The sequence below is a fragment of the Egretta garzetta genome, unplaced genomic scaffold (assembly GCF_000687185.1).
Source record: "Egretta garzetta isolate BGI_Z169 unplaced genomic scaffold, ASM68718v1 scaffold14, whole genome shotgun sequence".
In the NCBI taxonomy this organism is placed as follows: domain Eukaryota; kingdom Metazoa; phylum Chordata; class Aves; order Pelecaniformes; family Ardeidae; genus Egretta; species Egretta garzetta.
In genome coordinates, this window is record NW_009259588.1 from 628791 (window position 1) to 642296 (window position 13506).

General features: G+C 40.6%; 1 protein-coding gene across 1 annotated transcript in view; it reads left to right on the forward strand.

Annotated features, from left to right (window-relative positions):
• The first annotated feature begins 589 nt into the window (after positions 1-589).
• Positions 590-13506, forward strand: part of RECK (reversion inducing cysteine rich protein with kazal motifs) — a 66655-nt gene continuing 53738 nt past the window's right edge. The window contains exons 1-3 of the mRNA XM_035893444.1: positions 590-613; positions 7909-7983; positions 12230-12266. Coding sequence (XP_035749337.1) covers positions 590-613; positions 7909-7983; positions 12230-12266 — 136 coding nt within the window. The remainder of the gene's footprint in view (positions 614-7908; positions 7984-12229; positions 12267-13506) is intronic.

Here is a 13506-nt window from a genome sequence, read left to right on the forward strand (position 1 = left end):
GAAAAGGGATTCCTGCTCTGATTTCCTTTTTCCGCCTGTTCTTGACTGGTTCTTGTGCTCTTCAGATTCTGTGACATGATTCATTTTACAAAGGTGTATAGTCCCTATGGAGTTCTTTGGTGGATTTTTTTTTTTTCATATTTTATTATTCTAGTCTCTCTCTCTTTTTTTTTTTTTTTCCTTTTTTTTTTCTTTTCCTCCCCTGGGTTAATAAATTCATTTGCCTCATGAAGAAACTTGGTAGGTGCCAAGCTAGTGCAAGTTAAGCAGTGGAAATGTGGCTAGAAGCAGAAGGAAGGGGAGCAAGATCTTTTGGTGGCAGTGAGTGTTCAGGGGTAATTCTGTGAGACTTGATACATGGATCTGTGTCAAGTTCAGAACAAAAATTCTGTATGTTCTTTTTTTGCCTTCTTGGAAGGAAGATTTTTCATGGTCATCTGTTGACCAGACAAATTGTCCTGATAGGCCATCAAGTGGGTACTTCTGTTCAGAAGTGATAGTTAAGTGCTTCAAGTCTTCTAAATACCTTTTTCCCTCCCCTTGCTTTTCTATAGGCTTGTCTTGTTGTTACCATGCAAAGGACAATTTAATGTGCCGTGATGTCTGTGAACAGGTAAGCTTGTTTTAAATTTGGTTTATCCCTCAGAGTTAAAATCATGCCTTTTGACAACAATACAGCAAGATTAGGGTTATAAGCAAATGATACTATATGTGAATCATGAGATGTAATATTGTTATTTAAATGAGAACTTAAAGGTTTAAAACTGTAGTCCTCTCTCCTTTCATGGTGGAAAACATGTTCTGCTGAACAAATCTGAGGTCAGGGTTTTGTCAAGAAGTGATAAGCATGTTAGGAAATGGGAGGGGTGAAGGTATTTTACCCAATTTCTGAATCTTGTTTTCCCAACTTGTTCCCGATTTTGAGGGAATTTAAAATGAAGAACAAGATGTTGGTACTGTTCTTTCTTCCTGACAGTTCTTAGCTAAGCATCTTAGGTACTTATTATTATATATGGCTTTGTGAATCCAGCAAAAATCTGTTTACTTACTCTGTTCATAAGGTAATAACAGCTGTGTGTGCTAAATTCAAGCCTGGCAAATAGTTTTCCACAACTTCTGTTTCGATTTGTACCTTTGTATAGTATGTTGTACAGCTTTGTGTGTTAAATTTATATATATAAAAATTTTACATCAGTAAAGCATGCATACACATATACACATTTTTTTATATTAAGATTGTGCCCTTATATCATACCTGCCCCCTTTTCTTGTTTTTGTTACCCGCTTTGGGGCTATTAAAGCACTAAACCTCATTATGATTAAGTTTATCTGTGACTGTATTAACAAAACTTTTAGTTTAAATTACATTTCTCCCTCCATGATATATTTATAGAATGCAACCAAATCCCCTTTCAGCTTTTCTATTGTTAGGCCAAACAAGAAATCTGGCAGTATCTTTGCGTAATTCCTATAATAATTCTTGCAGCCCTTCGAGCATAAGTTTATCTCTTTGGATACAGGTAAGCAAACCTGTACATGGTATAAACAAAAGTATAGCACTCAGTCTTTAAAATTTTGTTAAAGCTTATGTGTAAATAAGAAAAAGATATCCATTCCTGTATATAAACAAATGTAATTGGCAGGTTTAGTAGCTGTATTGAGAGGGCATTTGGAATAATCTGTCCATTTCTTTATTCTCTTCCATTGTTTTGAAGTTCCCAGTTTATTATGTGAATTCCTGATGGCTCTTCATGAAAGGCCTTGAGCTTTTTACTGTCAAATTTCATCCTATTTCTGTTATACCAGTCCTAATTATTGTGTAGGGTTTTCTGTGGTTTTTGTAAGGTATTCTGATCTTGCCTCTGGATGATCTCTCTCTACTCAGATAATGAGCATATTCAGAGTCTTTGTAGTGACAGGTCTAGAACAAGTCTAAAGCAAGACCGGTACCCTTCAAATTGTTCTATAAGGAGCTGTCTTAGTTACATCAGGCTGGTAGCATCATTTTCTGAATGATCCTTTGATATAGGCCAGCTAACTGGCTGAAGGGATTGTCTACTATTTTTTGCTGATTTTCATGTTCTGTAACTTAACCATTTTGTGCAGCACAATTCAAAAGCTTTGTCTTTGTTGAATCTATTTTGGAATGTATTATTTGATACTTGGCCCCTTGTCTTATACATAAAATTTGTAGGATGAAGGTTTGCATATGTGGGAAGTGACTGTAAGGGAACAGAGTTGGCTGAATTATTTGCCTTTTGTCTTTTCAAACACCTTTTCTAAAATGTTTGCCATGCACTTTTTGCCTTATGTTTACCATCACACTGTACCATCCTGACATGATAATTTATTTAGTAATAATAATAAAATATTTTCCTCCATAAAACATTGAAGTTGCTTGCCAGGGATGGCAGGGAAAGAAAGCAGGCTTGTGCTCCATATTTGTATTTAACTAATGCTTAGGGAATTCCAGCAACCAGGGTGTACAGACAGGAATTTGGGTGTTAACACAGACATTTCTTCTGGAGATGGCCAGCAGGAGGTGCAGATGAACTGCTTGAGACTGCATGCATCCATTACATCCAGCAGGACGGTCTGTGGCACTGGCTGGGCCAACCACTCATGACGTATTCTGTGATTCTGTATGGGAGGTCTTGACCCAGAGGGAGCTCTTGAGGAAGAATGTGTCCATCCAGGTCTTGGGCTGCAGGAAAAGGATGATGTCTCTCCTTGAGTCAGTGGCACTTAAACTGTGGGAGTCATGCTCTGGTCAGTTTCTTGAACTGTCAGATAAAGAACCTGAGGATGGAGGCATTGCCTCAGTGTAAATGGGAGGTAGCCAAGCCCTTCATAGAGAACCTGCAAGGGCAATAACCTGAACTATTGCATTGCATCAAAAGGATTGCCAGAGGCTATGCTTAGTGGAGACTGAAAGTTTGTGTCCCCTGACAGCATGAAGAAATCATAGAATCATAGAATCATAGAATGTTTAGGGTTGGAAGGGACCACTAGTGGTCATCTAGTCCAACCCCCCTGCAGTGGGGCTTGGCTTGTCTTTGGATATGCACTTACAGAATAGATTTCGGGCCTTAGAACAGGTGAGGAGGAACAAGCTCCATCTGGAAGCCATCTTGGCCTAATCAACTTCTTGTAAGCAGTGCCACCAGGAAAAGGCCTCCCTTCTGCAGGGGATGGAGGCACTCATCTGAAGATGAGGCTTGCTGTCTGAGGTGGTTTGGTTTTTAGGGGCTCAGATCTAGGATGTTGCAGAAATTGCAATGTTTTTTTGACCCATTGGCTACTCGGACATGGACACCAGTGTTGAGGGAGGTCTTGCATTGGTAAAAGGTAACTACAGCCCAGGGGCTAGGTTGAAGGGCACCGGAGGCCCGGCGGTGTTGTCCTTGATCCTGCCAGTTAAGGAAAAAGGCTTGATTAGGAGTAAGGAATCCTGCTAATTAGTAATTCTGCCTCTTTAAGTGAGCCCTTCGAAAAAGAAAACTTGGATTACAGGTTTGTTTGTCAACTAACATGATTCAAACATCTAATTATTTTGCATTCTTGGTAAGTGTTATTCCAAGCTTAGTTTCAGTATCATCTCCTTTTCATGATTATTTGATTAAGTCTGTCAGATTCTGTAGCAAGGAGTAAGTGGGTCTGTCTTTCTTTAATTGACCTTTTTTTTCCTAAGTTCAGTTCTGGGAAGTTTCACAACTATAAGGTTCCTGGCAGCTTTTATCTCTCTACCACTGCAGAGATCTCTATCCAGACTGTCCTTCAAGCATAAGAACAGTCCATCCCCATCCACAGGAAAACTCTAATGTTTCAAGACTCTGGCTTGACTAAACAGAGAAGTCGTGAACAAGCTTTAATGCAGAAAGGCAGTATAGAGAAGGCAGAAGCAGGCGAAGGTTATAAAAGAGGAATTTAGAAAGTTTGCCCAGGCATGTAAGGGTATATTGGGAAAGACAAGGCTCAGCTGGAGTTGAGACTTGCAGAGGATATCAAGGGCAACAAGATGTGCTATGGCAGTAGTTAAAGGCTGAAGAAGGAAAAATGTGTGTGACTGCTGCTGAACGCAGCACATGACTTAGTGTCAGCAAACACAGATAAGGAGAGATACTGAATGCCTTCTTTCCTGAATCTCTGTTAGCAAGGTCTGCCAGCCCTCTGTGCATAGAGATGGGGTTCAAAGAGGAGTACTACCAGTGGTGGTTGAATCGGGGTTACTTGAGAAAATTTGACCAATACTAGTCCATGGGACTAGATAGACTGCATCTGAGGGTGCTGAGAAAGCTGGCTGGTGTCACTGCAAGGTTATTCTCTATCATCTTTGAAGGTTGAGGAACTTGGGGGAGGTCCCCAATGACTGGAGAAGGACAGACAATGTACCCATCTTTAGGAAAAAAAAAAAAAAAAAGCCAGAGAGAAATCCCAAAGAATGGTTCCCAATCCAGCAAACAACAGACTAGTAATTTTCTCTTAAATCCTTGGGAAAATCGGGGACAGAGTCCTCTCGGAACACGTTTCTGAACATGCAAGGGGTAAATCATGCCTGACAAACCTGACTGCTTTTGATGATAAGGCTGGATTTGTGAATGAGGAGAAAGGAGTGGATGTCATTTGTGCTTACTTTACCAAGACTTTCAACACTACCTCCCTCAATATTCTTGTATCCATTTTAGGATAATATGGTTTTGATGGATGGACAACTAGATGAGTAAAAAATTGGTTGGATAATCAGGCTCAGAGATAGAGGTTAGTGGGTCATACTCTGCCTGCAGGCTTATAAGAAGTAGAATACCAAAGGGGTCTGTCCTGGGACCTGACCTGTTTAACATCTTTAATAATGACCTGGAGGAGGCGACAGATTCCACTCTTGTTGAGTTTTCAGGCAATGGTAAGCTGGAAGGAAAACTTTATAATCTTAATGTCAGGACTGTCATCTAGAAGGACCTGGAGAGGTGGAAGGAACTGGCCAACAGGAACTTAATGAAATTCAGCAAGGACAAATGCAAAGTCCTGCACCTGGGAAGAAAGAATCGCTTGCAACAATGAGTTGCAGATTGATTTGCTAGGGAGCAGATTTGCTGAAAAAGGACCCAGGGATACTTGTACACAGACAGCAAGCTGAACACGTGCCAGCAGTGTGCCCCAACAATAAAGAAGGCATCCTGGGCTATACTAACAGGAGCATAGCCAGCAGATCTAGAATACTGGACACAGGTTTGTCACCCCTGTTACAAGAAAGACATCAGTTAACTGGAACAAGTTAGCGAAAAGTCACCAAGGTGATCGGAGAGGCCAAGGGAACTGTCTTTAGCCTGGGGAAGGAGGAGCACTTCAGAACAGCTTTCTGGCACCTGTAATAAGATTGCTCAGAATACAGAGCCAGGCTTTTCACAGTGGTACATAGTGGGAGGGCAAGTGAGAGCAGTTATAAATTGAAACCAGATTGTTCCAGCTGGTTGTAAGGAGGAACTTTTCTACCATGAAAACTCAGAGGTTGTGCATTCTCCATCCTCAGAGGTTTTCATGACCTGACTGGATAAAACCCTGAGCAACATGGTCTGGCCTCATAGTTGACCCTGATTTGAGCAGGAGGTTGAAATAAATGATCTTCTGAGATACCTTCCAACCTGAATTATTTCATTATTTTATGACCCCAGAACACCCCAAATACTACTGCAGTTCTTTTCTTGCTCTCATTTCTGAAACCAGTACTATTGTTCTCTTGTTTATCATGTTGCAAATTTAGAATAGAAGTGTAATATATTTCTCTTTCTGAAAGATCTGAAATGCATCCATGTTTCAGTTATTCCTGTAATTTCCAGATTCATATCCCACATTAATAGGTCTGTTTCCATCCCTTTTGTTGCCCAGTTTTTTGTTTTAATTCATAAGTGTTTTACTTAATTGGACTGCTAGAGGAACAAGAACTAAAACCATTATTAATGTGGGGCCAGAAAACAATTTAAAATATGCTAAGAGCTCAGCTTAAGTTAACACTTCCATGAAACTTTAAAAAACAAAACCAAACCACTACCAAAAATATTGATGAGGTAAAGGCATTGTGTAATAAACGGTTAAAACATTGCTACTGTTGTAAGAAAATGAGATGAGCAACACTACAAAATGGTCTGAAGTCACCTGGGAAAAAAAGATACATTTACATGATTCAGAATTGTGTATCAAAGTCAATAAGGTAAGGTAAGATCCCTTCCCAAGTATAGCTATGCAAAATATTTTAAGTTGGAAGAGTCATTTTGTCTAACCTCTTTCTCAGAGAGGTGCTAGCTTCGAAATTAAATGAGGTTGCTTAGGGTCTTGTTAGTCAAGTTTTGAATATCCTCAAGGATGGTCTTTCCACAGCCTCTCTGGGGAATCTGTTCCAGCACTTAACTACTCTCAATGGTGAAGATTTTTTTTTTTTTTTTTTTCCTTTGCATCCAGTCAGAATTTCTCTTGCTGCAACTTGTTACTTGTGCAGCTCATCCTTCCACTCTGCAACTTGGAACAGTCTGACTTATCTTTTCTATAATCTATCTTCAGGTACTGGAAAACAGGAATTTAGATCCCCCCTGCTCCCTTTTAACCCTTCTTCAGTTTGAACAGATTCTTTTACCTTGGCCTGTCTTGGTATGTCATAAAGTCCAGCATCCTTTGTGGCCTTCTACTGGACTCTGTGCAGTTAATCAATAACATTCCTTGCACAGGGGTGGCACAAAACTGGGTTTGGTATTACTTATGTGGCCTCTTCAGTGCCTAATACAAGAAAATGGTCGTCTCTCTTTAACCTGCTGGCAGTGCTGATGCTAATGAAGTGCGGTATGCTGTTAGCCTTCAGTAGTGCATCGGTGCACTGCTGACCCATGTTCAGCTTGTTATCTACCAGGACCCAACACCCTTTTCTGCAAAGCTGTTTTCTAGCCAGTGAGCACCCAGCCAGTACTGTTGCATGGAGTTAGCCCATTTCAGCTGTGATTCTGTGTTTTCCTTTGTTGAACTGCTTGAGTTTCCTGTCAGCCCATTGCTATGGCCTGTTGAAATGCATCTGAGTGGCGGCTATGCCCTCCAGTACATGGATGACAACTCCCAGTTTCAGCTCATCTGTGTACCTGCTCAGGATTTTTTCTGTCCCGTTGCCCGGGTCACTAGTAAAGCCATTAACAGTATTGGTTTGACTCCTGTATTATACCACTTCCAAGTGGCCAACACTTAGACATTGAACTGCTGACTGCTAATCTTTGAGCCCTACAGTTTGTCACCCACCCTGTAGCCCACCCATCCCATCCATATTTCATGAGTCTGGCTCTAAAGATACAGTGGGAGACCATGCAAAAACCTTTTTAAAGTCAAGGTAGACAACATACACCGTTCTCCACTTTTTTTACTAAGCCAGTCTTTTTGTTATGGAAAGCTATCAGGCTAAATTTGCCCTTGGTGTGTCTGTGCTGACTGTTCCCAGTCATCTTCTCTTTCATGTGCCCTGACATGGCTTCTGCCAGGATTTGTTCCACAGTCTTCCTGCTGGGTGAGGTTAGGCTGAACAGCCTGTAATTTCCCAGGTTGTTATTCTTGCCTTTCTAATGGATATGATGTTTGTCTTTTTTCTGTCATCGGGAAACTCATCCAATCACTGTGATCTTTCAAAAATGGTAGCAAAGCTGCCGTGCAATGACGGTGGGTAGCTTCTCAACATCCTCAGTTGGAGGATGAGACTATAGATATATAAAAGCAAATATTAACTTTGCATTATTAACTTTGCATTCTTTGCACATTAACTGTTGGCCAAAGTTGTCTAAGGGTAGGTAGTAGGGGAAAATAAAAGCGATTAAATCAACTGAAAAAAGCATTCAATGTGTAGTTACATTCTATATGTTTTAAGGTGTGTTTTGTTTCTAACAGATTTTGTCTTCTAAGAGTGATTCCCGTTTGAAGCACTTACTGCAGCGAGCACCCGAGTATTGTCCAGAATCAATGGTAAGGCTTGCTAGTTTTTAATTAAAGACAACAAACCAACAACTAATCTTATACTAACAAAGTTTTGCTTGCAAAAATAAGGTTTTAAAATTACTTGTATTTTATTTACTCACTTTTTGAGCTGGTAGAACATGTGTATATGTCTTGAAGCTTTTTCTTCCTTGTTATGAGGACTAGAAAAATTCTTGCAGTGAGACTTGATCCTCAAAATAGGATTTTTTTTTATTTTTTTTTTTTTTGTAAAGCCATCATATATTACACTACTTGTAATAAGACGGGACTTGACAATTTTTCTAGGTGTCCTGGTTGTATAAGCTGTGAAATGCAATGGAAATCCGACCTACGTCATAAAAAAATTGTGCTGGGTGATTGTCACTTGGATGTTGATGGCAACAACTTAAATTACATCGCGTGTTCCAGCTTATGTATGGGACAAAGCTGTAAGGTCTTGGTTGGGCTACAGCAAGGAGACCCTCATAGCTGCTCTGAATGGTTTATGACCGTATCTGACAAACTGAAGTAAAGATTTTATTGGATAACTAAGATTATGGTTTCCTAAAAGTTCTCTAGTATATCACTAAAAAAATGAAGCATGTATTCTACTCCTTGTCTTAAAGATGATCTGATCGGGGAAGAGATAAGCACTACCATTCAGATTGTAAATTCTGGAGTCTTATCTCTTGGCAACTTAGAATATCTCAACATATCTGCTGTCAGAAAGCTCTGCTTCCTTGTTGTAATTTTTGTTATTTCTAAACGGTATCAATACTGTTTCTAGCTAGCCAAAAACATGTACTCAGCTCAAACGAGCAATGTGTAGGAGTAGTAAATCTGAGAATAACATTCTATAAGCAACTTTGCAAGAGTGTGTTTGCTTATAGATCCTTTCCTCCTGTGTGTCAAAAGTATGGTTTTTCTGTGTTTTATTCCTGTGGATCATCAGCTCTAAGGTCTTGGAAAGTTCCAGACAGCTGATGGTATGAGTACAACCTGTGGCATGAAAACATATCAAAGGGGTGAATAGCATTTCGTTTCGTACTGGGTTTCTTTATTTTTTTTCCATGATAGGAAGAGTATAGTATCTGTATAGTAGAGGAGTGCATTTTTAGAAGACAGAATTGCAGAGTATCTGGAAGGGGGAAAATGACTGACACAATTGATTTTTTTTTTTTTTTTTTTTTAACTCCCAATTACCATCTTCATAAATGGCAAGTTTACTGTTCAGTATGTATTTTAATATTGCTGAATTAGCAATATTTATAAACTCCTTAAAAGACATCTAGATATAAAATAGCCAACAGTTCAACTTAATACCATATTTGCTGTTTTCAGATATCACTTGTCTTTATTGGAGAGGTGTTCTAGTGACATTCCACCAATGAGCGGATAGGTTATGAATTTAGTCAGATGGTCTATTTTCTGGAGCACTGGTTATAGACATTGCGTCATCTATATTCTTTCAGGTAATACGATAGAAAAGGTATTGCCTGGTATTTAGTAATACATTAACTGCCAACACAAGAGGCGACTTTATCTTAGTCTCACAGAATCATTTAGGTTGGAAAAGACCCATAAGATCATTGAGTCCAACCATTAACCTTCTTGTGAAATAAAGGAAGTCAACTGAATCAATGGAGTGAAACTAGTAGAGGTAGCAGCTCTTTACTTTTCTTTTGAGCTGACTTGGACTCTATCAGTGGGATTTTCCCACTTAGACAATGGAGGAGGACAGTTTTAGATCATTAGATACAGATCCATTGCAACTTCAGAAAGTCATTAATCCCTGTGATGACAGAATCATTGCATGACAATATGGGTTGCTGTTTCAGTGTGATTGAGTTGAACTTTTCATTTTGTCCTTAAAAACATGTTAAAAAAAACACTCTTTCATTTAAAGCCCCTTTGGTGTGTTGACTTTGGCTGCATGCCAGGTGCCCACCAAGCCGATCTAGCACTCCACCTCCTCAGCTGGACAGGGGAGAGAAACTATGATGAAAGGCTCATGGGTTGAGATACCGACAGGGAGAGATCACTCGCCAATTACCATCACAGGCCAAACAGATGCAACTTGGGGAAATAAATTTAACTTCTTGCCAATCAAAAGGTCACAGTAGGATAATGAGACATGAGAAAAAAAATCTAAAACCACCTTTCCCACCCCTCCCTTCTTCCTGGGCTTAACTTAACTCTTGATTTTCTCTACCTCCTCCCCCTGAGCAGCGCAGGGGGACAGGGAATGGGGCTGCGGTCAGTTCATCACACATCTCTGCCGCTCCTTCCTCCTCAGGGCGAGGACTCCTCACACTCTTCCCCTGCTCCAACATGGGGTCACTCTCACAGGAGACAGTCCTCCATGAGCCTCTCCAGCATGAGTCCTTCCCATGGGCTGCAGTTCTTCACAAACTGCTCCAGTGTGTGTCTGTCCTTTCCATGGGGTGCAGTCCTTCAGGAACAGACTGCTCTGGCGTGGGTCCCCCGTGGGGTCACCAGCCCTGCTAGCAAACCTGCTCCAGCATGGGCTCCTCTCTACACGCATCCACAGGTCCTGCCAGGAGCCAACGGGTCACAGCCTCCAGGCATCCACCTGCTACGGTGTGGGGTCCTCCCTGGGCTGCCCGGGGACAGCCTGCCTCACCATCATCTTCACCACGGGCTGCAAGGGAATTTCTGCTCTGGCCCCTGGAGCACCTCCTCCCCCTCCTTCTTCACTGATCTTGGTGCCTGCAGAGCTGTCTATCTCACATATTCTCACTCCTCTCTCTCCCAGCTGCTGCTGTTGCACAGCAGTTTTTATTCTTTCTTAAATACATTATCCCAGAGGTGCTACTACCATTGCTGATGGGCTCAGCCTTGGCCAGCAGCAGGCCCATCTTGGAGCCAACTGGAACTGGCTCTTTCAGACAAGGGCGAAGCTTCTGGCATCTTCTTACAGAAGCCACCCCTGCAGCCCCCCTGCTACAAAAACCTTGCCATGTAAGCTCAATAAACCCCTTAAGACTTGTCACTTGCCTTTTTACTCTCTGCAGAATTTTCCTGATTTCATCTAATTAAGGTTTTCCTAGTGCTTGCTTAAAAAAGACTGAATTCAGTAACTACTAAAATACTAAAATGTAATCCTTCAAGGCTTTTCTGTACTCTTGTTGTTTTAAATACTATACTGTGATGATATTGTGTAAGTGTTGTGAGACTCCAGTTGTTGGATGTTAAACATCTAACATACAGTGTATAGTAAGTCCCATAGCTTTTAACTCTTCTGGCTTTTAACACAGCGCACCTGCTGTAACTGCAACATGTACTTGTTTCTGACAGTTGAACTAAAATTCTTACTTTAGATGGAATTCTTCCCCTGCTGCCTAAACCTCCTTCTTCCAGGACATTTTTCACTTCTATCGGGTGGGTAACATAAGTACCTGTAGCAGATCAGTGTCTGACCTGTGATTTCTTTTATACTAGCCCCAGTGTAAAGAATCCCCTGTAGTCATCTTGGCTAGTCGTCTCGGTAATAACAGTAATGAGAGAAATGGGGATGGCAACTCTTAGGTAAGCTCCTCACCTTCTTTTTCTGCCAAAAAACCCCAAAACAAACAAAAAACACCACGTTTACGGAATTATTCTGCCTAATACCATCAGTCACTTAGGTCATTTAGCAGAACCTGTCCTTAGGACCAGAAGTACTTTGCAGTTGGGGTTTACCTAACATCCCTATTGTGACTTTTCATGTTAGTAAACTTCACTTATACAACTCTTTCTCCTGTGTATTTATATTTCCCCAAGCTACATTTCTCTGGTCTCTGGGGTACCTTAAAACCTCTTTCTTTTGTTTTGTGTGTGGTTATATGTGGTGTTTGGGGTTTTTTTTAAGCTAGTGGAAAGGAGTGCTAGGGCAAAAAGCTTTTCCACAGGTCTTGGTGCTAGATAAATCTTTGTCTAAAGAGTTGCTACATAGTTCTCTAAACACTGGTGGAGAAAGTTGACAGGCTATCATATTCCAGGTAATCACATCACGTTCTGCAGCTACAAAACCACTGCTATTGATTCCATACTCTGTAGATGGCAGCCTCCTCGTCAAAGCAAGTGGAAATCAACTTGTATCACATAGCGCTTCTTCAAAAGATGTTTTAGACATAAGAATTCTTCCAGTAGGATGTTTAAAACAAACAAAAATGCCAAAAATGCTGGTTTGTGTCTGCTAGAAACTCTCTTGTTCTATAGACTTACTTTTGCTTAATTGCATTTTACTTTTCAGGGAGAAGTGTGGGGTTGTATAAATTCTTCTTTGCCAGGTAAGAAATACTAGTTTACTGTTGAATCATGTTGTTTTTTCATGATATGCACATTTTGATTTGCATTGACCACCTGCACCTGTAGATCTTGTGATAATTTAACTTTCATTATGCTTCCCTTATAAACTGTGTTTGATTCCTTTAGTCTAAACTGGGTTCCCTGTGCTTTTTTTAACACTTCTTTTCCTAGTTAGAAAATTTGTATGATTAAACATGTATGATTCTGTGACACATCTAAGAAATATCAAAGTTTCTTTCCTTTAAAGGTTTTCCTATTATTTTTATTTTCAGTATACCTTCATAACCTGATATATAAAATCATGGATTATTGCAACTTCGCTCTAGATCTAGTATAATTTGGAAAAAAAAAAAAAAAAGTAACAGGAGGAAATGGTAAGATATAGACAAAAAAATAAGAATTGCAGAGCTCAGATCAAGAACCAAACTGCTTGGTACAGGTGGATTTAGAAGGTTAAAGCATAAATCACAAGACAGGACTTCCATGTTAAAAGGAGAGGTCAAAAATGGGTGAAATTGGACTTAACTAGGGCTATTGTATCATATGGTGTCGTGGTTTAACCCAGCTGGCAACTCAGCACCACGCAGCCGCTCGCTCACTCCCCCCCCTCCCTCAGTGGGATGGGGGAGAGAATCGGAAAGAAAATAAAAGGTTAGAGCCGAGGGCTGAGATAAAGACAGTTTAATAAGAGAAAATAATAATAATAGTAATAATGAGAATGATAACAGAATATACAGAATATACAAAACGAATGAGGCACAAGGCAATTGCTCACCACCCACCGACTGATGCCCAGCCTGTTCCAAGCCACCATCACGCCGGAGCCCCGAGCAGTCTCCCCGCGACCGACCGACCGAACTAAGCCCCCCCCCAAGCATGACGTTATATGGTATGGAATAGCTCTTTGGTCAGTTTGGGTTAGCTGTGCTAGCTGTGCTGTACTCCCAGCTTGTTATGCACCTGGGCAAGCAGGAGAAGCTCAAAAAGTCCCTGAGTAGTCTGAGCACTACTTGGCAACAGCTGAAAACATCAGTGTGTTATCAACATTCTCCTGGTACTAAATCCAAAACACAGCACTATGCTAGCTACTATGAAAAAAATTAGCTCTATCCCAGCCGAAACCAGGACATTATCCACCCCTTATTCTATACCATTTACGTCATGCTTAGGTCCTACCCTTACAATACATTCCAATTAATCACCACCACTTTCCCATTTTTT